This window comes from Corvus moneduloides, chromosome 9 (assembly GCF_009650955.1).
Source record: "Corvus moneduloides isolate bCorMon1 chromosome 9, bCorMon1.pri, whole genome shotgun sequence".
Lineage (NCBI taxonomy): Eukaryota > Metazoa > Chordata > Aves > Passeriformes > Corvidae > Corvus > Corvus moneduloides.
Window position 1 is genome coordinate 31,657,595 of NC_045484.1, and position 27,268 is coordinate 31,684,862.

General features: G+C 51.2%; 2 protein-coding genes across 6 annotated transcripts in view; one reads left to right on the forward strand and one right to left on the reverse strand.

Annotated features, from left to right (window-relative positions):
- The first annotated feature begins 154 nt into the window (after positions 1-154).
- LRRC40 (leucine rich repeat containing 40) lies at positions 155-12,611 on the forward strand. The gene is made up of 15 exons (XM_032118340.1): positions 155-308; positions 772-953; positions 1,223-1,296; positions 2,004-2,133; positions 2,494-2,617; positions 2,856-2,998; positions 3,456-3,628; positions 4,432-4,522; positions 6,746-6,791; positions 8,060-8,168; positions 8,679-8,786; positions 9,897-10,007; positions 10,775-10,852; positions 11,012-11,197; positions 11,850-12,611. Exons 1-15 carry the CDS (start codon positions 155-157, stop codon positions 11,953-11,955), a joined length of 1,815 nt encoding a protein of 604 aa, XP_031974231.1. The 3' UTR covers positions 11,956-12,611.
- A 4,671-nt stretch (positions 12,612-17,282) lies between these two features.
- LRRC7 (leucine rich repeat containing 7) overlaps positions 17,283-27,268 on the reverse strand; it is a 103,822-nt gene continuing 93,836 nt past the window's right edge. For 3 of the 5 annotated variants that reach the window (XM_032117672.1, XM_032117677.1, XM_032117671.1), the window contains 6 exons: positions 25,720-25,869; positions 22,149-22,268; positions 20,978-21,196; positions 19,739-19,831; positions 18,508-18,582; positions 17,283-17,847 (listed from right to left, as the gene is read on the reverse strand). In XM_032117672.1, the coding sequence (XP_031973563.1) occupies positions 17,740-17,847; positions 18,508-18,582; positions 19,739-19,831; positions 20,978-21,196; positions 22,149-22,268; positions 25,720-25,869 (765 nt within the window). In that variant the 3' untranslated portion in view covers positions 17,283-17,739. The remainder of the gene's footprint in view (positions 17,848-18,507; positions 18,583-19,738; positions 19,832-20,977; positions 21,197-22,148; positions 22,269-25,719; positions 25,870-27,268) is intronic. The other 2 variants (XM_032117675.1, XM_032117674.1) reach the window with 2 other exon arrangements.

Sequence of the window (27,268 nt, forward strand, 5' to 3'; positions counted from 1 at the left end):
GAAATGGCGGCGCCGACGCTGGGCCGGCTCCGCCCGCGGGGCCCCGCGCGGCTCCGCCCGTGAGGCGGGCGGGCGGCTCCGGGCGGCTCCGGCTCCGGCTGCGGCTCTAGCTCGGCTCCGGCTCGGCTCCGGCCCCGCTCGGGCTGTGTCGGGAATGGCGGCGGCTCGGCGGGCGCGGGCGGGCGGTGGCGGCGCGGGGCCGGGGTTCGGGCGGGCGGCCGAGCCGGCGCCGCTTGTGCCGCAGGGGCTGCTGCGGTTGGCGCGGCGCAGCGGGCAGCTCAACCTGGCGGGACGCGGCCTCACCCACGGTGCGTGAGCCGGACCCGCCCGCGGGGCCCTCCTGCCCCGCACCTCGCCGGCGCTGCTGCCCCCGGGACACCGCGGGGCTCGGGCTGCGGGCAGCGCGTCCGGGCGGGGCGGGAGCGGCTCCCGGGGAGCGCCATCTGCTCGCAATCGACTCACTTTTGTTTGTTTCTGGCATGTTTCCATCGGCTTCTTGTCAGCCCTGCAAAAGTGTGTCTTGAACACAACGGACTGCAGGGTGACTATAGGGATGTGTGTATTGTATGTATATATGTATTTATGTACACACATGCACATGCATGTATACATCCACATATATACATCCATCTCTGTATATGATTGGAACTAGACGATCATTAAGGTCCCTTCCAACCCACTCTGTGATTTTATTTATGGAAAGCACGCTGATAGTGGAAGCTTGCAGCAAACACCTTTGGGGTTCAGCTGACGCCTGTGTTTGTGCTGCAGTGCCCGAGCACGTGTGGAGGATTAACCTGGACGTCCCGGAGGAAGCCCAGCAGAACCTGTCCTTCGGAGCTGCCGATCGCTGGTGGGAGCAGACAGACCTGACCAAGCTGATCCTGGCCTCCAACAAGCTGCAGAGCCTCTCGGAGGATGTGCAGCTGCTGCCTGCCCTCACCATGCTGGATGTGAGTACAAGGATCCCTTGGTGCTCTGACAATACTTCCACGTAGGAGGTGGGAAAACGTCGTCCTGGATCTTTGTTTTCCGTTTCCCTGGTGTATTCTTTCACAAGGGCCTGGAGTGCCAGGACAAGGGGGAATGGCTTCCCACTGCCAGAGGACAGGGACAGATGGGATCCTGGGGAGGAATTGTTCCCTGTGAGGGTGGGGAGGCCTGGGAAAAAGCTGTGCAAGGTACAGATTAGTAACTGTATTCTAAAACCTCTCTTTTCCAGGTGCATGACAATCAACTGACATCACTCCCTTCTGCTTTAGGGCAACTTGAAAATCTCCAGAAACTCGATGTCAGGTAAGGCCATGGTACAGAATAAACGTGAGAAATACTACAGTGACTTTCAGGTGTGAGTGAGAGATGGCAGGACATCAACCTTTCTTTCAAAAAATTAATTCCAGATTACTCACTGTAGAGTATTATTATATATTATATACTATATATGTTATAATATGTTATATTATCAATTTTGGATCAAAACTGGTGGCCTTGTATTTGTTGAAATTGTTTTCACTGATGTTCAAAGTCACACTTGCCTGGAAGATGTAAACAGTGATATTCTGAATGATCATACACAAAATATCTGCATTTATTTGCTTCAGTCTGGCAGTTCTGAGGATAAAATATTTCCAGTCATGAATAATGCACATTGTAAATAACTCTGTAGATCTTGTTTGTGCTGGAAGGTTCAAAATCTTCTGTTTACTGGGGTAGTTTTGTAAATTTGTGCACAAGGAGAGGTTATGCTGCCACTGCATGTGAGAAATACATAAACAAAAAAACCCTGGGATCTGTCTGGAATGTTGTCAATTCAGAGTAGGATTAAAAGTCTTCTTGACCAAATAAGTAAAGATAGTTAATTGCTCCCAGGAGCCAGGTTTTCCTTACGGGTGGCAGTGTCCTGACCAGCAGGCTGTGGGATGCAAATGTTCTGTGTGCAGTTACATTCCTAAAAACTCCTGAGTGTTCGTCCTTTCTCTTTGTGTTCCATGTTTCCACCCCAGCCACAACAAACTGAGGAGCCTCCCCGAGGAGCTGCTGCAGCTGCCCCGTCTGAGGAGCCTCCTGGTGCAGCACAACGAGCTGAGCCTCCTGCCCGAGAGGCTGGGGCAGCTCCTCACCTTGGAGGAGCTGGTAAAGCACAACTTCAAACCTATTTCTTTGTTTGGAAAGGATTTACCCATGTTTCCCCACTGCCAGTTAAAAGATCCTGTGGATTCAGTGGCAGAACTTGGTGAATATTCCAGTGACTGTTCTAATGTCAGTTATTGCATGGTGGGGTTTGTTTTTAGTTTGTTCTTGGTTTGACAAGTATTTTGGGAAGGCTGAAATCCCCGGTGATCTGGCAGCCCTGGGAGATTGTTTCTTCTCTCACACTTGTGCCAGTTGTCAGCCATCTAATTTTACTGTTCTGCCACTAATTAACTTTGCACTAGCAGCACTCCTGGGATGTTCTCAGACATCTCTCATCTCTCTCTCTGTTTCAATCTGCAGGATGTGTCCAACAACCAGCTCACAGCCATTCCCACCAGTTGTGCTCTGCTGGTGAACTTGGTGCGGCTCAATTTGGCCTGTAACCAGCTCAAGGAGCTGCCTGCAGATCTCAGTGCCATGAAAAGTAAATCACTTTCCTCGAGTTACTAAATGCCAAACAGCCAGTGCTGTGCTTATGTTCAGCAATACAGTGCAGGGTTTTAAAATACATCCTTGAGGAGTTACTGTTTTCTCAAGAAAATCAGAGTTGTTGGCAAAATGTTGTTGCCTTTATTTCAAATTAAACCCCAGGATAATTATGCTGCTGTAGAAAGGTATTTTTATTTTCTCCTCTTTCTGTCACTGCATGTTTAACTCCACAGGCTTGAGACAGCTGGACTGTACCAAAAATTACTTGGAAACAGTACCTTCTAAACTAGCAACCATGGCATCCCTGGAGCAGCTTTACCTGAGGAAAAACAAACTGCGTTCCTTGCCAGAGTTTCCCTCCTGCAAGTTGCTGAAGGTGAGCTGGGAATGGCTGCTCTGCTGGAGATGCATTTGCTGTGAACTTTGAAATAGTGACAGTTACTTTGAACGCAAGCTTTTGTGAGGTGCTGTGATCAGAACCAGATGGCAACTCTGTGCTTAGAGCTCTGTTTAATGCATCCCCATGTGCAACTTCTCTTAGTGTCCTCATTGTTCAGCCTTTTGAAAGATGAGTTTGCACAACTTTCCAGATTTGGAAAATAAAAAGTATTTAGGAGAGGAGTGGCTGAAAGCTGGATCTAATATTGCCTGCAACAGTTATTTTTTATCTCTGGGAACGTTTTCTGGATAAATTCACTTTGTTCATTATCGTTTTTTTCTTTGTAACTACAGAGAAAAAACACATCATCATACTGATGACTGCTGGTGTCATGATTTAGGAGAGAAGTTATAAAGTAATTTGGCCACAGTAGTGGTGCTCTTTGTTCCCATAGGAATTGCACGCTGGCGAGAATCAGATTGAAATCCTGAACGCAGAGAATCTGAAACAGCTGAGCTCCCTGTGCGTGCTGGAGCTCAGGGACAACAAGATCAAGGCAGTGCCTGAGGAGATCACGGTGCTGCAGAAGCTGGAGAGACTCGACCTGGCCAACAATGACATCAGTAGGTAATAGTGGCACCTGGGCTGGGGCTGGGTGGTGGCAGCTCCTCCTTCCTGGGGGAAGGGCAGTTAAGGAATGACTCAGTCATAAAATGAAGGAACCCTCTGTACGTTGTGGGATTGCTGTGATCAAACTGGGAGTTCTTAAATGTTCTGTGTTCTGCGTGTGACTTACATATGACATGGAAGCAGTGTGAGGAGCAGCTGAGGGAGTTGGGGAAGAGTCGAGCCCCAGGAGAGGCTGAGGGAGCTGGGAAGGGGCTGGAGCCCCAGGAGAACTCCTGAGGGAGCTGGGAAAGGGCTGGAGCCCCAGGAGAATTCCTGAGGAAGCTGGGAAGGGGCTCAGGCTGGAGCAAAGGAGGCTCAGGGGGGACCTTGTGGCTCTGCACAAGTCCCTGACAGGAGGGGGCAGCCGGGGGGGTCGGGCTCTGCTGGCAGGGAACAGGGACAGGAGGAGAGGGAACGGCCTCAGGCTGGGCCAGGGGAGGCTCAGGGTGGACAGCAGCAGGAATTTCTGCATGGAAAGGGAGGTCAGGGCTTGGCAGGGGCTGCCCAGGGAGGTTTGGAGTGCCCATCCCTGGAGGTGTCCAAGGAAGGGCTGGAGGTGGCACTCAGGGCTCTGGGCTGGGGACAAGGGGGGATCAGGCACAGGTTGGACCCAGTGGTCTGGAGGGCTTTTCCAACTTAAATGAATCTGGGATCCTGAATCTTCTTTGAACCTGAGCTTCAGAGTCCCGTCTGACCAACCATTGCACGTTCTTTAACAGTTGGTTTGGAGCTGCTTTGGAATCAGTTGTTTCCCTCTGCAGGTTGCCTTACACACTGGGGAACCTCCCTCAGCTGAAATTCCTGGCACTGGAGGGAAATCCTTTGAGAACCATTCGGAGAGACCTGCTGCAAGTAAGCACTGGGGCTTGGTTGTGTGTGAACATTTGTGCAGGAAGGACCTGGAGCTGCTGGAGAGAGTCCAGAGGAGGCACCAGAATGATCAGAGAGATGGAGCAGCACTGCTGGGAGAGTTGGGATTGTTCAGCCTGAAGAGGAGAAGCTTTGGGGTGACCTCACTGTGGCCTTGCAGGGCCTGAAGGGCCTTCAAGAGAGCTGGAGAGGGACTTTGGTCAAGGGATGGAGTGACAAGGGGCAGGGATAGATGGGATATTGGGAAGGAATTGTTCCCTGGGAGGGTGGGCAGGCCCTGGCACAGGGTGCCCAGAGCAGCTGGGGCTGCCCCTGGATCCCTGGCAGTGCCCAAGGCCAGGCTGGACATTGGGGCTGGGAGCAGTCTGGGACAGTGGGAGGTGTCCCTGCCCATGGCAGGGGTGGCACTGGATGGGCTTTAATATCTTGTCTTAATTAAGGATGTAGGATTCAGTTGTCTGTTCTCTTGTAGGGAGGCAGCAGAAGGAGGGTGTGAGTTGTTCCTGAGAAAAGGAGTCCTCAGGGCAGCAGGGAGGCTGGAGCGTGGGCACTGCTCGTGCTGCAGAATTCCCTGTTACTTCTTCCCTTGCAGGCCCCTCTCCTCAGTGGTGTTGTACATTCCTACTTCTGTGCCTTTGCCAGGCTTGTAAAATCAATGTTCCTAAAGCTCTGGGATGCTCCAAAAATAAGCAGCACTGACAAGTCTGTGTTGCAATGAAATCTCTAACATCTGTCAGGAGGGGGAAACCCTCATGCGCCTGACTGAGGGAGCAGAGTGTGCACTGAGTTAATGAGCACTTGTCCAAAGTGCTCCTGGAAAGGAGTCTGAGTCAGGGCTGCTGGAGTCCTGCTATTCCCTGGATTACTGAGGATTTGCTGCTTCAGCTGGAATTGTCACTGCTGGGCTGTATTTGCCACCTGGAGCAAAGGCCAGGCACGAGGAGTCCGTCAGGCCGTGTTCTATTTGCGCTGCCTGGATCCATCACCGGCACTGTAAATCCACGTGGCTGCAATTTTCTGTGCCTGGCTGGATTTTTCACACTTGGTTTAGAGGAGCAATTGATGGAGGAGCTTTAGGGCTCCCCAGGTACTGCTTGGAGCAGGTGGATACTGAGATAAAGGGCTGGGGTGAGTGCAGTGGAGCAGCAGATTCTTGTCTTCTCCAGCCCTGCCCAGCTCACCTTCTCTTCCTCAGGCCTCTCACTCCAGTCCCAACCCCATTCCTGGTTCTTGATGAATTTCCAGTTGATTTCTGTTAAATCCTGGTGTGCTTTTGTTACCTCCCATGCCATCACTTAGCTTTGGAGCTTTGCCTTGCTCTCTGCTTTCCTCTCCACGTGTGTGTTACTGAGGTTTGAGTTTGACCTTCACCTTTCCCTCACGGCTTCCCAGCTTGTTCCCTGTTGGCTTCCCTTGCCATGCTCAGCACAGCCCCACCTCTCCCTGCCTGTCTCCTTGTGACAATTCCTTCCTTTCCAGCATCCACATTCCCTTCATCTCTCTGTGTTCATCCAGTCTCATAGGCTGTGTCAGCTGGAATGAGAAATGTTCATTCACATCCAGCACTTTAGGTCAGTCCCTGGTTCTGAAACCTGTAAAATCATACCCCAAACCTGCCTTTCCCCTAAAACAAACAGTCCAGAGGAGATTGGGCTTCACTACTCACAGGTTATGCACGTGGCAACTGTGTCTCACCACTGGAAGTTGCTGTGAGAGGACTGAGGGAAATCTTTGGAGCTGTTAAAAATCCCTGCAAATTCTGCCAACTGCTGTGATTTTCCCAGAGTTTATAATTTGGGCCATAAAAAAGTAGCAGAACAATGAGCAGTCGGCTTCACTGACAAACTGTAGATGTCTTCTCCACAGCAAATTGTGCTGGAGCTTTTTTAAAGGGAAAATTAAGCTCATGGGAGCTTTTTTCCTTGCTTTTGGAAGTGACAAAACTCTTCACATAAGGAGCTACAAAAGTGGAGCCTGAGGCTGTCCTTTAGGATCAGAAATTTTCAGCTGGAATAAATAAAATTCCAGCTAAGCAAGTTCCCAGGCTGCTGTGGAGGAGGGTTTTGCTGTGGAGGAGGGTTTTGCTGTGGGATTTTCAGTGAGATTTTTAGTCAGGAGTGCTGTGGGATCCACCTGTGTGCTGGAATTGTCCCCCCAGCTGCACAAACACTGCTGAGTGACTTGGGTTTTGTTTCTTTTTTAAAGAAAGGAACCCAGGAACTGCTGGAATACCTGAGAAGCAAAATCCAAGGTATGTTGCTTTCTTCTGCTGCATTTTAAAGAGAATATTCTAAGAAATTAAAATAAATTAGAATTTAGGACGTGCAGTTGTTTAAATCCAGGTCCCCCCAGTTATCCTGCAGTAATGATTTCCTTTACTCAACAATTTGCTGTGATATTTCTGTTTCTTTTTCTTATCCTGTTAGCTAATACTGAATAATAAACATTCTTAATTGAGGATTATCATTTACAAACCCAATCTCTGGATGTTTGGCCTCTGTATTTCGAAGGGGCCTCAATAGATGGCTCAGCTGCCCTTGCCAGTGGTGTGAGTGTTCCTTTCCCAGGGGGTCTCTGCACTGGCCAGAGGATGGCAGCATTAATCAGCCTCAAAAATTCCTTCCAGACATCCTCTTCCGTGGAAATCTGCCCTGTGAACTTGACAGGAGTTCATGGAATGCTCAGTGTGGTGAACTCCCAGCAGGGAATACCACTGTGGAGAACACAATTAACTCATGTCTTGCACGTCCAGCAGTGCTCGTGGTTTTCCCCTGCCTCTTAGGGCATCCGTGGAGCTAAAACGGTGCCACTCCTGTTTCTGGAGAGATGTAAATTGGAAAATTCCTCTCTTTTTAGCTTCTTTCTGCCCCTTTTGCCCTTCCTTAACTACTTGTGGTTGGGCACAGTTGTTAGTAGGCTTTTATTGCTTGGTGCTGCTGAGTTTCCAGAGAGTTTTGCTGAATTCCTTTGAGTGGAAGTTGGATTTATGGAATGGTTGGACTCGCCCTGCTCAGCTGGGTGGGAATTCCCATTTCAGGTGTGCAGGAGCTTTTTCATGTGGATTGTGGGGAGTAATCAGAAGGAACTTCATAGAGGGGGGTTGGTAAATACTAATGCTTTAACTGGAGTTGTGGTCAGATGTGCTGGTGTGGATAAAGCTGCTCTATATCATCATTTCCAGTCAGAATTCCTTTTTTTCAGGGAATTTCAGAATTTTTGTAGTTTCCAGCTCCCTACCCCATGGAGCAGAGCCTCACAGAGCAGCTGCCACCAGCACATCTCTAGTACTTCCTCCCCTGCTTTGCAAAGTCCAGGTCAATCCTTCTCCCTCCCACACCCTAAAAGAACCCCCAAATCCAAGATGGAAAAACCCCTTTATAAGGAAATGATGGAAATAATCCGAATCTGATGGTTTTCAGTTGAGCCAGAGTAGAGCAGGATTAGAGGGGGATGGTGGCAGCTGCCTGGGGCCACTCAGAGCAGCTCAGCTGTGTCACTGCACCCCTCTGGTGTCCCCAGATGATGGACCTGGCCCCAACGAAGAGGCTCCTGTGACAGCCATGACTCTTCCCAGCCAGTCCATGGTCAACACCCATGCCATAACCACGCTGAAATTACTGGAATACAGGTATTTGGGAATAGTACCCATTCCAGAAGTTGTAAGAACACTGTCCTGTTTCATGCTTGTGGGTTTTTTCCCCACCTTCATTATACACCAAGCTGTCCCCAAACCCTGCTGCATGGGAGCATTTCCCCCTTTAATTCCTGTGCTTGGGAATAGGCAGATTTGGATTGTGGGGTTGGAACTATTTTTTGTATTATCAAATATCCTGCAATAACTCACTGAAGTGCTGAATCCCAGCAGGTGCTTTTAGTACCTTTGAAACTCTTTATGATTTTCACTAAGTCCCAGAACATCTTGTAGTAGGGGACTGCCTGCTCAGTTATTCCTTAGATGGACCTGGAATGGTTGGGAAAGGGAAAAAAGTCCTGTTTGGTGACACTGTGGACATGGGGCAGTGGTGGGAGCTTTCTGCAGCTGTTACCTGTGTGTTCTACTCCTAATTTTCTCTAAAAGAAGGCAGAAACGCGCTGTTAATTAGCAGGCAGTGGTTAATTGGTGTCACTTCTGTCCCAGTGACAAGCAGGCTGCCGAGATCCCCGCTGCCGTGTTCGATGCCGTGGGCACCAATCCCGTGGCCACCGTGAACTTCAGCAAGAACCAGCTCCGGGAGATCCCCCCCAGGTACTGCTGGGAAGGGCATTCCCAGCTGGGATTTGCTCTTCTGCCTTTGTTTCAGCATCCTCTTCTCCCCCTGAGCTGTTGGGGCTCTGTGTGCACACAAACCCGAGCGTGAGGAGGCACCAGTGCCACCCTCATGTGCAGGGGGGCTGTGCAGTCACCGCTGCCAGCCACAGCCTGGCACTGCTGGGAGGAAATCATCCCTCTGTGTTAGCAGGGAGGTTGCTGTGTCTCTGGGAGCTCAAAAAATCATCCACACTGAATTTTGAGGACACCGCCACCCTTGTGGGGGTGATTTATTCCCAGGTGGGGTGAACATTGAACCTCTGGCACAGACAGCTTGGAGAGGTGCAATCCCTGAGGGAAAAAAGGCTTCTAGAGACTCAGTTTTGGGAGCTGCTGCTTGTGCACCCTGTGCTTTGTCACTTTTTGTGTGAGAGGCTGCTGCTTTCCCTGGGATAGGTGTGAGGCAGTGTGCAGCTGGCTCAGAATTCCAGGCCGATCCAGACAAGAGACAGGAGTTCTTCTCATTTAATTGCTTTTTGTTTTAGGGCTAAACCAGAGATTCTGTTTGAGGGACTCAGCAGGGAACTTCTTGAGCTGTTAAAACCTTTACACCAAAGCATGTTAATACAATAGATGCAGCAGATACTCCTGCAATTTGTAACAGCACAACAATGAGCAGAAACAAAAGATGGGGAAAAAATAGGAATTTCTGTCAGGTTTTTTTGGCTGCAGAAGAAGGTGGGTAAAGTCTGTGTTAAAACATCTCCAGGGCAGGAGGTGGCAGTGATGTCACCTGTGCTATGGTCTCTGCAATAGCTGCTGACTGCATTTACTGAGGAGGCTTTGGTTGCATCATCTGTGAGAGAAATCAGTGAGAGAAAGTGCAGTCTGATAAGTGTAGATAAACGATTTGAGCTTTGCCTTACCCCAAGTGTAAGGCTGGAGGAGCAGCAGCTCCCACAGGTGGCATCCCATGGTCTTCCCAAAATCCCTTCAGAAAAGCCAAGAAACACAACATGTCCTTGATTTGTGGAATAAACCGGGGGTAGTAACTGAGAATGCAGCCCTGAGCTTCCATAATGGAAGCATCTTCCTTTTGTGCTTCAGGCTTGTGGAGCTGAAGGACTCAGTCTGTGATGTCAGCCTGGGCTTCAACAAGATCTCCTCCATTTCCTCGGAGCTGTGCCTGCTCCATAAACTGACACATTTGGATCTCAGGTTGGTGATGTGTGTTGCACTTCCTTCCCTGGGATCTTCTTTCCCTGCCTCCCTACGCCAGCCATCTGTTCCAGTGGGATGGCAGCACTGAAATCATCTCTCACTCCCAAAATGCCTCCATGGCAGAGCCAGAATAGGACGTGGCCTAAATTTGGGCCTTGCTTAAAAAGCAATGGACCGGTTCTGAGACTTGTTGGAGGAGAGATCCTGCCTCAGTCAGGAAAGGGTTCTGAGATGTTGCTACTTCAAAACACTCCCACCACCCCCCAGGAGAAAACCACACCAGAAAATCCTGGGAGTTAGTATGGGGAAGGTGCAGATTTTGTTGCACTGCCAGAAACAGAGGCAAGAGCTGGTTCCTTGTTGTCACCTTGCCTCCTCTGACTCCTGAGAAATGCTCCCAGCATTGTTTAGATCAGGACTAGCTCAGTGCATGGATTTTGGGGAGGTTTAGAGTGGCCTGACGGATTCACTTTGGCTCCAGGATCTGTGTACTTTGATAAGCTTTCCTCTGGGAACAAGGAGCTGAATTTCAGGCACGTTTGTGGAGTTGGTGGGTGCTTGGGAATCTTTAGAGGACAGGCTCTGAGTGTCTTCCTGGCAGAAATAGGAATCCATGGCATGCTCCTGCCCCCGTTATGGGGCAGGAAACTGGCCCCAGACTGTGTAGCTGATCAGCATGATCAATATGTTCTGTCCTGGGGGTTCTCAGCCAAAACCCCAACTAAGTTTAGTGATTGTTGTTTCGTCTCTTCCTTTGATAACAGGAACAATGTTCTGACAGCCTTGCCCGAGGGGATGGAGGCACTGAAAAGGCTGCACACAATAAATCTTGCTTTTAATAGGTGAGCAACTGTAGGTTTTTTTAATACAACAATAAAAAGAGCTGGGCTCAGTTTGACACAATTTTCCTGTGGTGTGAGAACCAGGAGCCACTTCAACCAGCTGGGGGCTCCTGTTTTGAATGCCCTGTTTCTGATCATCCCTCCTTTGTCTTCCTGAAGATTTAAGGTGTTCCCCAGTGTCCTCTATCACCTGCCAGCCCTGGAGACCATCCTGCTCAGCAACAACCAGGTGGGATCCATCGACCCTGTGCAGCTGAAGGAGATGGACAAGCTGGGAACGCTGGACCTGCAGAACAATGACCTCCTCCAGGTGCCCCCAGAGCTGGGCAACTGTGAGAACCTCAGGTATGTGGGGTCATGGGGGCCTGGTTATAAACACGTGTTCTGTATGGATTCTTCAGGGAATGTTTCCTAGAGGAAAAAGCACCCGTTGGCAGGGCATTGGGTTTGCCCAAAAACGGTCACTCTGAGCATTTGTAGAACAGGGCAGTTTCTTCCATAATTTCTTCCCTAATTTCTCAGTATTGCAGGGAATTGGAGGAGTTGTTTCATCATTTAAAGCTGGTGTTGAGGGTCTGTTGGTTGTGTGAAGCTCATGGTGGAGCTTTGGGAGGTCACATTTCCTGTGCTCCCAGTCACGCTGCTGGTGCACCGCCCGTTGAGCAGGGAGGTTGGATCAGCTGACCCCACTGCTCCCTTCCAGCCTGAGCCACTCTGGCATTCTGTTTCTATATTCCAGAGTTCTTTTCTCACTCCTCCTGGTAGAGGCTGAAGGAGTGGGGTGTGTGCCACACCCCCACTGATTTATCAGCGTAAATTAAAATTCAGCTGTCTCCAAAGCTGAGCTGCTGTGAACGAGGGAAGCAGAGACCCAAACTCCTTCAGCAGGACAGCAGAGGCATTACTCAGGAATTTCAAAGGCCTCAGAAATCTGTATGCAGTGGATGAGTGCGTGGGTACAGGAGTTTTTATCCCAGTAACTAATCCCTGTTTGCAGGAGCCTGCTGCTGGAAGGGAACCCGTTCCGTACGCCCCGCGCCGCCGTCCTGGCCAAGGGCACGGCTGCTGTGCTGGAATACCTGCGGAGCCGCATTCCCACCTGAGCCCTGGGCATTCCCACCTGAGCCCTGGGCATTCCCACCTCAGCCCTGGGCATTCCACCTGAGCCCTGGGCCCTGGCCTGGCATTGCCACCTGAGCCTGGCCGAGGGCACGGCTGCACTGCTGGAATACCTGCAGAGCCGCATTCCCGCCTGGGCACCACAGGACAATCCAGGTATCCCTGTCCCACCAGCACCCCTGGGCTCTGCTGCCTCCATCCTTCTCCATCCTCCTCCTGCTCCTGGCTGGGAGCCTGCCCGGCCACGAGCCTTTGTTGCAGTGTTAAGAACCCAACCTGTGAAACATTCCCTGCCCGCTGCATGTTCCAGCAGGGGTTTCAGCGTCCCACACCCTGTTTACACTGTTTGTGATAAAGGACAGCATGGAAAGCTGCCTTCAGCACAGCCATGGTGCTTCCTGCAGCTGAGCTGGGGTCGAAGAGAGTTGGCACCATCGGAACGTTGGGGCCAAAGGCAGAAGGGAACAGTGTGGTTTTTGTATCCCTTTTTTATCTTGTTTCATTGCTGTCCCCAGAACTGCCCCTGGTGCGAGTGTGGTCGAGTACTGGAGCTGTGAGGTGGTGAGAGGTGCCCCAGGGGTGAGAATGGGGCTGGTGTTGGCAGCTGCAGCGAGACAATAAATGTTCCCCTTGGATGTCTGCTCTGGGTCCTTCAAGCTGTAACTGAGCTTTGTAGCCAGGAACACTGGGAACTTCTCTTGTTCAAACACACTTCCAACTGTCCTGTAGGTGATACCCTTAATGTAATAGTGCTGCCCTGTGGGTGGGGACTCCATCACCTTCCAGTGCCTGAAAACCCCTAGCATGGAGAAATTCCTGCTGATGTCCACCCTGAGCCTGCCCTGGCCCAGCCTGAGGCCGTTCCCTCTCCTCCTGTCCCTGTTCCCTGCCAGCAGAGCCCGACCCCCCCGGCTGCCCCCTCCTGTCAGGGACTTGTGCAGAGCCACAAGGTCCCCCTGAGCCTCCTTTGCTCCAGGCTGAGCCCCTTCCCAGCTCCCTCAGGAATTCTCCTGAGGCTCCAGCCCCTTCCCAGCTCCCTCAGGAATTCTCCTGGGGCTCCAGCCCCTTCCCCAGCTCCCTTTCCCAGCTCCGTTCCCTGCCCTGGACACGCTCCAGCCCCTCAGGGTCTCTCTTGCAGACCTGGACATAGCCCTGGAGGGAGGGTCTGTAGCACAGCAGGATTTAATACAGTTCCACAGTAAAATTCCCTGGTTTTGAATGTGTCCAGATGAACACAAAGCACACTGAGCTCACCCTCAGCTCCCCAGGTATGGGAGTTGCGTTCCAGCTGCAGCAGGGATGGCTCAGGGGGCTCAGGCCCAGCTGCACCTGCCCGTGGTCCCCAAGGAGGGGACCAGAACCTGGTCCTGGCTGGGAGGGAAATGGGAGGCATCCATACATTTGTCCTTCCATACATTTGCCCCCAAAGCAGCCACCCCTGAGTTTCCTTCCCCATTTCCATCACTCCCTTCCCATATTTGATGTCTCCCAGTGGCTGCAGCTGGACCAGGGCAGTCCCACTTGGGAGTTGCCCAATTTTCCAGGCTCATTCCCAGCGGGATGGGGGGAGCAGCCCCCCCTTCCCCTCCCTCTGCATCCTCCTTTCTGCCAGGAAAAGAACCACCCACAAGCCTTTACAATAAGGTGACGTTTTTATTATTTATACAATAAAGAGACTTTTTAATGTTATTCAAAACACTTTTTTTTTTCTGAAATACTGAAAAAGGTGGGTACAGCAAAGCCGAAAATGGCTCTGCTGCACTGCACAGCGTCGGTTCAGTCCCTGGGCTCCCTCTGCACAGAAGCATCTGCAAAATGCAGCAACCCCACACGCACGGGCCAGGCCCTCCAGGGCACGGGGAGGGGACAACCTGCATGTGCCAAGGGACAGGAGCTGATTGCACTCAATCAATAGATTTAAAATAGAATTTTGAAGTACCTTTTTGCACATAAAATGAAGCAGCTTTCAAGTTCAGTAAGTCTTTATACTGCAAAAAACATGAAGTACATTCACAATCTATGTTAATAAAGTAGTAAATATTTCCTCATTCAGCTTTATTTACATGGATACTGGAATTTAACTGAAAAGTACAGTCATCTGGAATATAGCAATCTTTGAACACATACAAAAATGACCATTTCTGTATATAATTTAAGCTCAAAATCACAATTATCTCAAAATATTAATTACAATACAGCCATCTCCATCATAATTAAACATGTCTTTTATAAAATGGTAAAATCTTTACTAAAGGAAGCTGTTGGTTCTGAACTGGATACAGTACTCACAGGTAGAAAACCGAAGTGATGAGCGAGTGCCCTGCCCGGGGAAGGGGAGGGAGGGAGGGAAGGGACACGGCCACCGCCACCCAAGAGAGAGACACAGAAAGGCCATGGAATCAGTCAGCCACTTCCACTAAATCAGCTGGAAGCAGCCAGGGAGAGGATTGGCAAAAAGCTTTTTGGGTGGTTTTTTTGTGTTTTTTGGTTTTTTTTGGTTTGAAATTCCGCGATTTGCAAATGGCGCCTTTGGGATTGGGTGGTGGTGGTGGTGCCCCCGCGGGCCTGGCCCCGCTGCCACCACGGCTGTGCCCGCCCGTGGCTCCGGGGCCAGGCCAGCTCCCCATGGATCTGCATCCACGGATCCGTATCCTATCCAAACTACTGCCCGGAAAGTTGTATGGGCGCGGGATGGGATGGCCCTGCCCTGCCTGCCGGGAACGCCGCCAGGCTCTGTGCGCTTCCACGGGGAACGGGGAGGGACAGGGCGCGGGCAGGGAGCTCCAGCTGCACACAACATCCCCAGTTTCCTTTGGAAATTCTAACTGTGAAATCCCACCAGTTCACAGAATCACACGCTGGGAGGGACCTCTGCAGAGCATCCAGTCCAACCCATCCAGGTGGGTTTGGGACGTCTCCAAAGAGGGAAACCCCACGCCCGTCCTGGGCAGCTGTTCAGGGCTCTGCCACCTCCATGGGAAGAAGTTCTGCCTGTGCTGAGGTGGGACTTGCTGTGTTTATCTATGTCCAAACCCTGCCACGGTGGGTGGTGACCCCGCAGCTCTGTCACCCCCTGTGCCTTTGTGTGGGACCTGTCCCCAACCCTGCTGCGGTGGGACAGGCCCTGCCTGGCCGGGGGTCACGGAGCCCCTGAGGCCCAGCAGGGCTGAGCTGAAGGGCAGCACAGCCCCATTCCCATCCCTCCCCATTCCCATCCCTCATCCACAGGCAGCTCCCTGGAATAAACCCCCTGATCCCCCCTAGGAGCCAGGGCCTCCCTGACAGCTGCACTCAGCTGATCCCGATGTGTGGGGTTTGTTTCTCCTGGTTTTGCATTCCCTGTCCTTGCAGTCCCCTCAGAGCTATGTACACAGTCTGTACAGAAGCATTTCTGCTTGCATAACAATTCAATGCTAAATTACAGCAGAGAAGCTTCAGAGGATCCCAGAATGGGCTGGGTGGGAGGAACCTCAAAGCCCATCCAGTGCCACCCCTGCCATGGGCAGGGACACCTCCCACTGTCCCGGGTTGCTCCAAGCCCCAATGTCCAGCCTGGCCTTGGGCACTGCCAGGGATCCAGGGGCAGCCCCAGCTGCTCTGGGCACCCTGTGCCAGGGCCTCACCTCCCTCCCAGCCAGGAATTCCTTCCCAATATCCCATCCAGCCCTGCCCTCTGGCACTGGGAAGCCATTCCCTGTGTCCTGTCCCTCCATCCCCTGTCCCCAGTCCCTCTCCAGCTCTCCTGGAGCCCCTTTAGGCACTGGAAAGGGCTTTAACCAAGCAACATCTTTATACTCCAAGTGCTCACTACTAACAGCAAACCAACCTCCTGGGCATTTCCTACTCAGATTTTTCCTGGATTTCCTTGGCTCTGCTCTCAGCTGCCCCATTCACCCTCAGCCTTGTCCTGCCTGCTTCCTGCGTGGAGCCCCCTGTCCCCTCCCAGGGCTGGCACTGCCACCAAACACAGATGCAGACGTGGATGTGTTAAAAAATACCTTGGATAACATGAAACCGGATTCGAGGATGTTAAATGGTCGCTGTTGGGAACAACTGGCTGAGAACTCTCTTGGTTTGCCATCACCTGGGTAGGAACTGTGAGCTGGCACTGGGAAAATGGGAAATTATTAGGAGTGGAAGGTCCTGGAGGCTTCCCTGTGTCTGCAGCTCCCCAGGTCCCACAGGCAGAGAGGGAAGGTTTGGGAATTCTTAGAGAAGTGGAACATCCCTGGGCGTGTCCGTGGGCTGTGGCTGCACCCTTGGATGTGGGATTTGGGTGGGAATGGTGCCGGTGATCCCGGAGCCGGCTGTCCCTCAGCCCCTGGCCATTGCTCAAGGGCAGTGGGATCCCCTAAAAACACCTGCAGGGGGCTTTCCCTGGCTTTTCCCATATTGCTGTCAGGGATACCCAAGCTGGACCCCGGAACCCCAGAAGCAGCAGCAGCTGGGCATGGTCTGGGCTTTGGGATTCCCCGTTGGGAACAGCCCCAGGACCTGGACACCAGGGCTTGTCCCACTGACCCTGTGCTGGGAATGCTCCTCCCAGGCTGGCTCAGGGGCACCTGCTGCTCCCTGGGATGTGTCAGCTCTGACACCTGTGCCCATCCCTCTCAAGGACTCCAATCAAGGATCCCAGAAAGCCTCACCCACGGGAATATCCCGAGCAGGGCCCGTCAGGGCCTGGAGCAGGGGGGAAAATACACAACAATGTAAATGGGGAATCTGAAATGAAAAATTAAAGCGTAAAATTAGCAGCAACAAAAGGAGTTTTACTGCCACCATCACAACCTTCCTCCATCCGTGAGCCAAACCTGCCTGTCCTCGGTGTTCTCCTGTAGTGTGTGCACATGGAATCGAGGGAAGAGCCAAAGCAAAGGGAGTTAACTCATTCCAGAGGGAGTTAACCCATTCCAGAGGGAGTTGGAATCATAGAACCATGGAATGGGCTGGGTTGGGAGGGACCTTGGAGCTCATCTTGTTTAACCCCTGCCATGGGCAGGGACGCCTTCCACTGGCCCAGGCTACTCCAAGCCCCGTCCAACCTGGCCCATTCCAGAGGGAGTTCACCCATTCCAGAGGGAGTTATCCCATTCCAGAGGGAGTTATCCCATTCCCATGTGGGTTCCTTGTCCCGAGGTCCCAGAGTTACAATTGGAGAAGTCTCTCACCCTGTATAGTGAATTGTTCCTGATCCCTACGGAGCCAGCTATACACACGGCATATGTACAGGTATTTTCATAAGGCATAGAATATCTTTGCATTGAAAATAAATGAACATTATTAAATTTAATTTAATATATACTTTCTTTGAGGTGTTTATGAAAATATTTTCTTCTCTATACTTTCGTATGCGACATGATAGAAATATTTCATGGGAAGTACAGGTTAATATATTTCATCTTTATAAAGGCATATACAACTTTGAGGCAGTGTTTCTGATGGACAGCAGAATTCCTAAAGGATTTGTATGTGCTTCTGTGTTTTGAAATCATATGAAATTGACTTTTAAGAAGGAACTTGGTTAAAAAAACGCACCAATGCACAGCCAGAGGCTGACAAGTAAAACTAATACGGAGCCACATGAACAATATATTTATAGAGTTAATTCTTATATTTTCTCCCGATGATTGGTACTAACATAGAGTATTATACATTTGGCACTACTGTTTGCCATTGGTCCAGCAATTGGCAAAAAATTGGTTTCCTATGTATAAATCTGTTTGAACATTAGATCTGGCTAGACATATTTACTATTTATAAAAAAATATTTAGACAGTAAGCTCACGTTGGATAACTAAGTCTACTGTGTTCTGGAAACTCTTCAGTAGGAGCACAGCCTTCTCGTGTTCCAGGTGTACAAAGCTGTGTCCATTGGCCTGCAGCAGGGAAAACACAGGGAAAGAGGCTTTAGTGGCTTGGTTTTGGGGGGAAAAAGGGGTATTTGGCAATTAGAAGCAAGGCTAAGATAAAGGATGAACATCTGAGGGTTTCCCATGAACACAAAGCACACATTTCTCTTGTCCTCTGTGGGATGGCTCAGGGCTGGGCTGGGCGCTCCAAGGAATGATTTCATTCCCACTGAAATCATACCGTGACTCTGGGAGGGCTCTGGGGTCTGACCAGGACCTGCCTAAAGCCTTAATACAATAAAAGATCTTTATCTTTGCTCTGGGAAAGAGGAATACAAATTCCAGGCAGGGAAAACCCCAAAGATGACTGTGCCAAAAGGAGGCATTCACGGAATCCTAGAATCCTCCACTGCTGGGGGTTGGGAGGGACCTCAAGGATTTGGAAGATCCAGAGGGAGATCATGGGGCAGGCTGTGACACAGGGGACAATCCCTGCCCTGGGGCACTGCCCACGAGTTTGACACCAGCCAGGTGGGCGCCTGTGGGCAAAAAGTGCTTTGGGGACCCCTGCTGGAAATCAAGATTAAAATCCCCTAAAAGCACAACTGGTGGTTCAGTCCCCCTGCGAACACCACTGCTGTATCTTTAGGATGAGCTCAGATCCCAGGAATCCCAAGGCATCCCTACCTGGAGGATCTTGTCTCCGGGCTGGAGCAGGCTGGAGGCGGGGCCGTCAGGCTGAACCCTAGTAACAAAGATACCCTATAAGTCAGAAGTAACACAGGTTAGGATGCTTTCTCCAAGAACTACGTCCCAAAAAACAGGGGGCTCCCTAACTGGGGCCTGGAGATGGGTGAACGCCAAACTGGTTTAATCTGTTTGCAATCAAACACCAGTTTGGGGGTGGAGCAGCTCTCTGAGACCTTCAGCACTCAGGGGTCGTTGTAAACTGAAATCCCACATCACAAAGAAAGTCCAGTGTGAACAGGGCAGGAGCCACAGGTTATCAGCAGGGTGATTAACACGGGGCAAGTGTTAATTATTATTAGAATAATGTGTATCATAATCTGTACTGACATCTTTGCTTTCCCCAGGAAACACAGCTTTAACTTCATGATTTGCCAAACATTCTCCATATTTATGGAAGTTCTCACTGTTTCTGCTACCCAGATCCAGAATTATCCAAGAACATCAAGTCCAGGAATGTGTTCAAGGCCTCCTTTTCCAACAAACTCCAGTCAGTCCCGTGGCACCAAACACAAATCCATGGGTGTAAGATTCCACTTCCCAATCCTACACCCCTGGGAGCTGGGACTCACCACATGTTGGAGTTTTCCGGGCTTCCTTTTATTGCAAATAGATCTATCTGAAAGGTGCAGTTCCCAGAATGAATCCTGAGTGTCCCTGACCACCACCAGGTGTCAGTTTTAATTCCCAGTTCAGAACACAACTGCTGCTGTGGGGTCTGTAAGGATCCAGGGATTTCCAGGCTGGTTTTATTTGACACAGCAGCTACAAACCCTGGAATTTCAGCCTCCAGGGATGATATCGTGCTTTAGGGTTCCCTCTAATTAGTTTAGTAAAAGTTTAATCAAGGCCTAAGGTGACTCTTAAAAAGTGAGAGAGGCAATTCTCCAGAAAACAGCCCCAAAAATTATCTTATCCAGGGAATATGGGTCAGACACTCATGGGATTGATGCTTGATTCCCTCATCTTCTTCAACTGGGGGGAAAAAAAGCAAACACCACTCTGCTAAAACAAAAAACCCAAACAAAGAAACAACAACAAAAAAATCCAAGCATAGGGAAAAACCTTTCAACTATCCCAACAGAAGGGCACAAACATCCCCCTCACGTTCTCTGCCTCCACTCTGTGAGCTCTCAAACAAGGAGTAGGGAGAGAGGAATTTCCAACTTACCTTATCTGAGGGTTTGAACGGATTCCCTTGTCCACTTATTCCACCACTGATACTAAACCCAAGGCCAGGATTCTTCTCTATCCTCACACAAAACTGGGTTAGGAAAACAGGGATGTCAGCACTAAACCCTGCCCAAGCCACGGCGCCTCCTTCCCTCACATCCCACTCCCCTGGATGAGCTGAGCCCCTGCACTCCACAAAACAGGAAAAGCCACTGGAATGTTGCTGTCAGCTGGAAGTACTGGCAGGATTTTCCCACGCTGCAGTGGTACCACAACATTCCCTGTGGTCCACGGATTTTTGCATGGATTTTAAGGTTTAATAAAATAAAACTAAAACCCTTTAGACCTGTGAAAGAGAAGTTCATCCTGGCCAAGTTTTTCACTTAAGCACTGGGATAAACCCATCAGTGAGGCTTCATCTGGGGCAGTTTTATTTTCCCAGGAGGAGCCAGATGTGCAGCACCCCTGGGACAAAGCCAAGGGATAAAAACACTCCGGGATCTCTGGAGCACTGCACCGAGCACCCACCTCTCCTGCCACAGCAAACAGGGCCTTCTCTCTTAGTCAGGGTGGCTCCAAAGAGCATTGAGGAATTGGATATAAAATAAAAATGAGCTCAGAGGAGCTTCATGGCCGTGCCCTGAGCTGGTCTGAGCACGTCCTCCCCCAGCAGGTTCTGAACATCAGGGACGTGGGACAGGAGCTGCTCCCGGGGCTCCACCAACACTTCCCACAGGAGGAAGGGTTAGGGATGGCTCTGCACCTTGTTCTGCTTCTCAGGGCCTCACACAGGCCCTGCAGGGTCATTAAGGACAAATCTAATGGGGACAGGAGCAGGGAATGAGGAAAGTCCCCAGTGCCCGTGCCAGGCTGGGGCACTGGGGCTGCAGCTGGGCTGTGCTGCGCAGGTCTGAGCAGAGCCCTGCTGGTGCTGAACTGGGCCACTGAGGAAAGGGCAGAAGCTGCAAATTAATTCAGTCTGACCCGGGGGTGCCAGCTCTGCTCAGGGACCTCAATTCCAAACGCTGTCACTGGGTCAGTGTGGGAGAAAATGGGTGTTGGTGGCAGGTGCTGGGGAAGGGATGGACCCAGCCTGCCCCCAGCCCAGCCAGAGCTCCCCCAGTCCGATGCCAGCTCCCCTGGGCTGCCCAGCTCAGCTGCCCCGCTCCTGCCCGAGCTTCCCCTCTCCCGTGGACACCTTGGAAAAGCCGGGAATGTTCATGCCCCCGTGTCTCACCTGCTCCTGGTAGGCGTCCGTGCTGCGCTGGCCCTTGGTCTGGATGAGGCACCGCTGGGGCTGGGGGGCCCGGGAGCTCTGGGAGGACGGGATCTGGATGGGCAGGGGGGGCTGGTACTGCTGGATGGTGACCTTGTTCATGCCGCCCTCGTACTGCTGCTCCCGGCTCCGGTGCTGCAGGCTCTGGGATCCCATCAGGGTCTGGATGTGGCTACCTGCCTGTGGGAACCGTCCCGTTAGGAACAGCCAATTCCCGCAGCTTCCAGAGCCGGCTGCAATCCTCCCCAGCCCCAGCACAGCCTCTGGAGCTGGGAAAACCAGGATTCTTACATTTCTCATCCCAATTTCTTGCAGCTCAGAGGATAAACAGCTCGGCTGTCAGAGCCAGCTCCGTCCCGCACCATCAGCTCACCCTCCTCCCCCTCCTGTGCCTGAGAGGCATCTCTGGGAGCAATGGCTTTTGTTTCCCATCTTCCAGGAATTCTCCTGGGGATCTCTGGCTGCACTGCCCTCTGAAGCCAAGGGTTGCTGCTTCTGCAGCTGCCTTGGATAAAAGCTTGGAGCAGCAGGGAGATCCTTGGGATCGTTACACACAGCAGGTGCCAGTGTGACATCGTGGCTTCCACCGGGTGTCACTCACTCCTGGGACTTCAGGGATGGGGAGGATGGATCTCCTGACAATGATCCCTGTGATTATCCTGGCTCATCCCTGCAGCTCCTCCTCTGACACAATTTGTGAGGATTCTCCATTCTCCAGCTTTATGGCCAGAGCAACCCAACCCAGCAGCTCCTGAGCCCATGAGCCGAGCTGGGCTGGGAGGGGCAGCCAGGAACTCCAAGCACTGGAATTCAACATCCACCACCACAGAACCACCAGGAACGAGACCCTTTTGCAGGGAGTTTATCAGCAAATGGGCTGTGCCTGGGCAGGGCTGGGCAGGAGCCATCCCACCACCCGTGCTTTATATGGACTGAACAACATCATTGGGATGAAAGCTCGGGATGAAACCCTGCCCAGCCCTCCGTGAGCAGAATGCACAAAGGGGCACCACGAAAACAGCGCCCTTAACTCACAGCACCTCTTGCTTTAAGCCTTGAAACACCCCAGGTGCTGCCCAAAGCTGTCCTGCTGCATCCAGGGCGGGCTCAGGCTGAGCCTGGCACCCCTTACCTTCTTGGTGACGGTGTCGGGGGGCACGTCCCGCCGGCCCAGCGGGTACGGGGTCCAGGGGCTGCCCACGGCCACCTCGTCCTGCCCGTTGTCCAGGAGGCTGCTCTGCTGCGACGGGGTCTGTTCACAAAGGCAGGGCAGCCTTTAGTCACCAGCACAAACCCCTCCACTCTCAGTCACAACAACCCAGCAAGTGCAGTGCACAATGCCCAGTCTGCCCAGTATCCCACCAACACAGCACCACTGTGGAGCTCGAGAGGGTCAGGGCAGAATTAATGAGAATAATGAATGACGAGGGAGAAGAGAAAATCCGTTTAACGGGACTCGTTACTTTCAGAGCAACAGATTTTGGCAGAATTCCAATGTTTGAACAGTCTGCCGTCAATTCTGCAGTTAGAACTTCCCCACTGCTCATTCCAGCAGCAGAAACTTTTGCAGGAGGGATGTGCCACCAAGAAAAATGAGCTGTTTGTGTTTTCTGCAGCAAACATCCCCTGCTGGCAGTGCTGAGCTGGGGCTGGCTCCGTGTGCAGCTCCCAGAACCTCCTGGCCTGTGCCAGGGACGTTTTTTGTACAATATCAACCTGGAATTCAGTGTTTGCCTCAACAGGAATGGTCACAACACACAGGGAAAGCTTCCTAAATGTTCATAATTCCCTTTTCTCTCCTGTTCCACGTTTCCTCCTTGTCACTTTCCCCCTGGTTGTTTCCCTCCTGTTTTCAGGACTTTGGAAGGGGTCTGGACTTTTCCTGCCCCATCCCGATTTTCCTTTATCTGTCTCTCTATTTCTCTGTCATCACTGGGGGTTTTCCTAACACCTTTTGGGTGTCAGGCTTCCCAAAATTCCAGCATTGTCCTGCCACTGAGAGCACATGGTGCAGTGTAGTGCTCATTGACTTCTGATTAATGGGAATCTGCAAAGGAACAAAAAATATCTGTTCTTCCCCTCTGCCATTCCAGCAATTTCTTCTCCAGCTTAGACTAAAAAAAAAATCAGGATACACTTCTCTAGATGGCTGAAGAATAATTCAAATTTGCTTTGAAATGTGAAAGCTGAAAATTTTTCCATTAAAAACTGTTTTTCAACAGAAGTTTAAAAGTAATTTGAAGGGAATTATGATTTAAATCACATCTCTGAGGTGAAGTGAAAAAAAAATCCAACCCTGATTATTTAAAATAGAAGGAAACTTTCATTGTATTTTTTTCATCATTCAAGGAATCTTCCAGAAAAATCATGGAAGTTGTGATTTTCCTTCTATTCAAAACCACTGGAAAAGCATTTCCCCTGTTTAAAGCCCAGGATCTCCTTGCAGAGCTTTCTTTACCCCCATTAAAATGGAAAAAGGAGCCATTCCCTCCAGAGCTGTCCTGGGAATCTGCTCACATCAATTCCTGGAGCTGGAGGCCCTCCCCAGGCTCATTCCAGAGGGAACCTCTGCTCCCATCCTCACTGTTATTCCCAAGGAAGGTGGGAATTCCCATCCTGGGAATGGGTTGCACCAAACCACGAACTTTAAAAACTTTTCACTGGGAGCTGGGTGCCAGAAATGGAAAGGATCCCTCTGGAAAGCGCTGGGCCTGGCCTGCAGAGGGGACTCTGCACTCCAGAGGGAAAAGGGAAAACACAGAGGGAGCTCCCAGCTTCCTCAGTGAACAGGGAAATCCCGGGATTTCATTTGCTGCAGCACAAAGAATTTGTCCCCTTGCAATAGCGGCCATTTCCTGAGCTGGGACAGGCTGCAACCCAGCTCCACTTCCATGAAATCTGGGGAAAAGAGTAAAAGCAGCACTTCCCACATTTTCCACAAGGAGCAGGTTGAGGCCATGAACATTTGCAGTGTAATTCATTGTTGAAGTTGATTTCCTGACAGCCAGACCTCACTCATTACTCTCCTGAATCCAGGCCACGGAAGGAGGGAGGGGAAGAGGCAAAGACTGAACTGCTGTGGCCTGGATTCTTTAGGAAATGCAAGTTCTGTGGAAGGTGTGAAGCAATAAAATTCAGCAATACTACACATACACAGTATTTTTCCAACAATAATTTCCCCCTGCAGTGATCTTTCCCAACAATAATTCTCCCAAACAGTACAGCAAGAGAACAACCCCTCAATGCAGTTCAGCATCACAGTTTCTATGGATATGGAGCAATGGAATGCTGGTGGAATAGAAAAGCAGAATAATCCCCATCAGACCACACCCCAAAATGTATCATGGAGCAGATTCCTGAATTTCCTCAGACATCCATCATTAACATCCATATTCACCTACAGCCTAAATGCCTGCCAGTGCCATCAAACACCTCATTCCTAATGTGTGGGGGGAACCAGCAACATTCTTTGGGGTTGATGCCCAATGGATTTTTTCCAAGGACTCTTGACAAGTACCTGAGCAGACAAACAAATTCTTGGGAAGCAAAGACAACACTGGAATGTCGTCCCTGCACACCCAGCACACACATCCAGGCGGGATCCCCTCGGAGCCTCCCACCCCACAACAGAGCAGCACAGACCGAGAGCAGGACGGGAGCCTGGGGACAGTGGGGGGACATGGGATGAGGTGACAGAGTATGGAGGGTCAGGAACAGCAGGAAAGGCCTACACTGCTCCCTGTGTGCTGCCATCCTGTCCTGGATTGCCAGGAATTCCGGCTGGAGCACGCGTGGGACCGGCGAGCGGAGCAGGGCCGAGGCTGGGCTCCGGCCAGCCCGCACAGCCAGCTCCTGCTGCTGCTCAATTATCCTGCTCTCCTCAAATCCTTGGATCTGAGCTCTGAACCGGGCCTGGAACCCTTCTTTGGGGATTGCTGGCCAGGCTGCTCCGGCCTGGGCGGGTGCCAGGGGCCGGCCTGGCAGTGCCCAGCACAGCTGATCCCATTGGCACACAAGGATCTGGGCTCTGCTGCCCTTTACTTACTCACAGAGCTGCTGCTGATTTGTCCCCTCAGCTCCTGTGCCAGGGCAGGGAGAGGCTGAGCCATGCCCGTCCCTCTGACATAGAAAATCCTGCAGGAATGGCCCTCTCTGCCTTGCCCTGTGTGCCTCTCCCTTCAAATATTTGTTGGGAATACACAGTTTTGTATGTCTCTACTTGTCAACAATGTATTGATACTAAATATAAGATAAACAGTAAATAAATGAGGAAAATATTATCTTTTTTAGGTGTTACTCAAAGTTTAAAATGGGTTTGGGTGTGGTAACGTGTTCAAAACCCATCAGGTCTTACAGCACACCCACTTAATGCTTAGATATTAAAATCCCTGTCTCCTGGAGCCTGTTTAATATTTCCACACCCATTCTTCCAGGATCAAACAGTCCCAGAGCAAACCAGGTTCCCCACGGAGCAAATGATGGCCCCAGTGTGTGTGAGGAGAGCAGGAAAGCAGGAATGACAGCCAGGGAGCTCCGGAATCCAAAAAGCAAGGCCACCAAGGGGCACAACAGCACCCCTGCCAGCCTTGCTTTTTGGACTGGGCATTGTAAAAGCACGAGGAGTCGGCAGAAGCTAAACCAGGAGGAAGCAAGGATCATTAATTAACCGGGAATGCCGGGAATGCTGGCTAGCCCATACTTACTTTCGGTAGAGGTAGCTCTTGAAGCATTTGGTTTTCAAATTTAGATTTAGGCTGCAAGTTTAAAGTCATGCTTCGGCCGGCATGCATGGCTGAAACCCCTCCAGAGTGCAGCATGCCAAGGCTAACTGTGTGGTGTTTGTAAGCAGCGCTCTGAGTAGAGGAAACAACCACGGGACACATATGAACACACATGCTCAGAATTAAGTCTCACACATACATGGTTAAGTTCACAGAGTTTTAGTTTAAGCCAACAAACAGTACCGAGTATCAATAGCTCCTCCAGGCATGCACTGGTCACACAAAGCGAGTACATTGCTCCTCGTACAGAGAATGGGCACCAGAGAGGACTTCCACGCTGACAGCACATGAGGGGGTGTTGGGATCTGGAGTTCACAGGGTACAAGTCTTGCTTTTGCAAAAACGGCCAGATTTGGGTTTGGCTGGGCAGCCAGGGGTGGTCCTGGCACGGAGGAGCAGCCCCTGTGGGCGAGGCCTCTGCCCCATCCTGCGCCCTGGACACCCGGCTGCCCTCACGGGACGAGCTGGGGACAGCAGGGACACGGCTCCTGGGCTCCCCCAGCACAGCCTCCAGCTGCAGCCCAGCCCAGCTCCTTGGAGCTCTGCACCCAGCAGGAACTGCCTCGCAGGGATGAGGGACCAGCACCAGTGTCAGCTTTCCGGGGTTAAAGTACCCCTCAGTGCACGTTGTAGACTCAGTGTAAAGATATTCCTTAAACCAGCAACCTCTGGCAAGTGTTTATTTCCACCCTGCTCGGGGTGCACTGGTTTCCCTGGGTAGGAGGCAGTTTCCAGTGGGTTCACACAGCACAAGGAAAAGAGCTGAAGGAGGAAAACGCTTCAGCCCTGGAGCCCCTTTTTAAAGTTTCCCCATTTGACCCTTAAGGATAATTTAATATCATCACACCCGAGCAACTGGAAGGTAAGGAGAATATTAACACCAAACTCAGGGGGCTCTAGCATAAAGCAGTATATGGACACATCTGGCAATGACTTCTTATGCATTTCACCACAGGAATTTGTCACAACCACTTCAGACCACGGAGTAAATCAGATTCATGGATTAGGTCATTAAATAGGTAATGACTGAATCATGCACTAAAGTACCCTTTGGATAGAAGGCAAATCAGCATAACTTCCTACAGCTACAAGGAGTAATGATCACATTCCCATTAGAACAGTGGCAGTGGATACCCAGGGATATTTCTCAGTTATAGACACCTTTAAACCCCCTGCACTAACAGTGACACCAGAGCTAAAATACATTTTATTACTTATTCTCTTTTTCCTTTATTCCCTTTTACTGCCAAGACGTGCCCAGCACCTCTCCAAGCTCTCGGTCGTCACTGACGAGGTGGCTCCAGCAGCGCTTCCATGAGCAGGGAAGAACCTCAGGGCTCATCCTAATTTTGGGCAGAGCTGCAGGAGTCACCACCCCAGCGACGGGCACCACAGAGCATCACTGGGGCAGAGCCTCTGGATTTACCCAGGACTCGGAGTCACCACCCCAGTGACCGCCCCAAGGAATGTC

What these genes read in the sequence shown, in the direction of transcription:
- LRRC40 (XM_032118340.1), top strand. Translation starts at nt 155, where the DNA reads ATGGCGGCGGCTCGGCGGGCGCGGGCGGGCGGTGGCGGCGCGGGGCCG. An exon ending in GCCAACAATGACATCAGTAG is followed by an intron (nt 3,629 to 4,431) that starts GTAATAGTGGCA and finishes TTCCCTCTGCAG; the next exon opens with GTTGCCTTACACACTGGGGA. An exon ending in TTCGGAGAGACCTGCTGCAA is followed by an intron (nt 4,523 to 6,745) that starts GTAAGCACTGGG and finishes TCTTTTTTAAAG; the next exon opens with AAAGGAACCCAGGAACTGCT.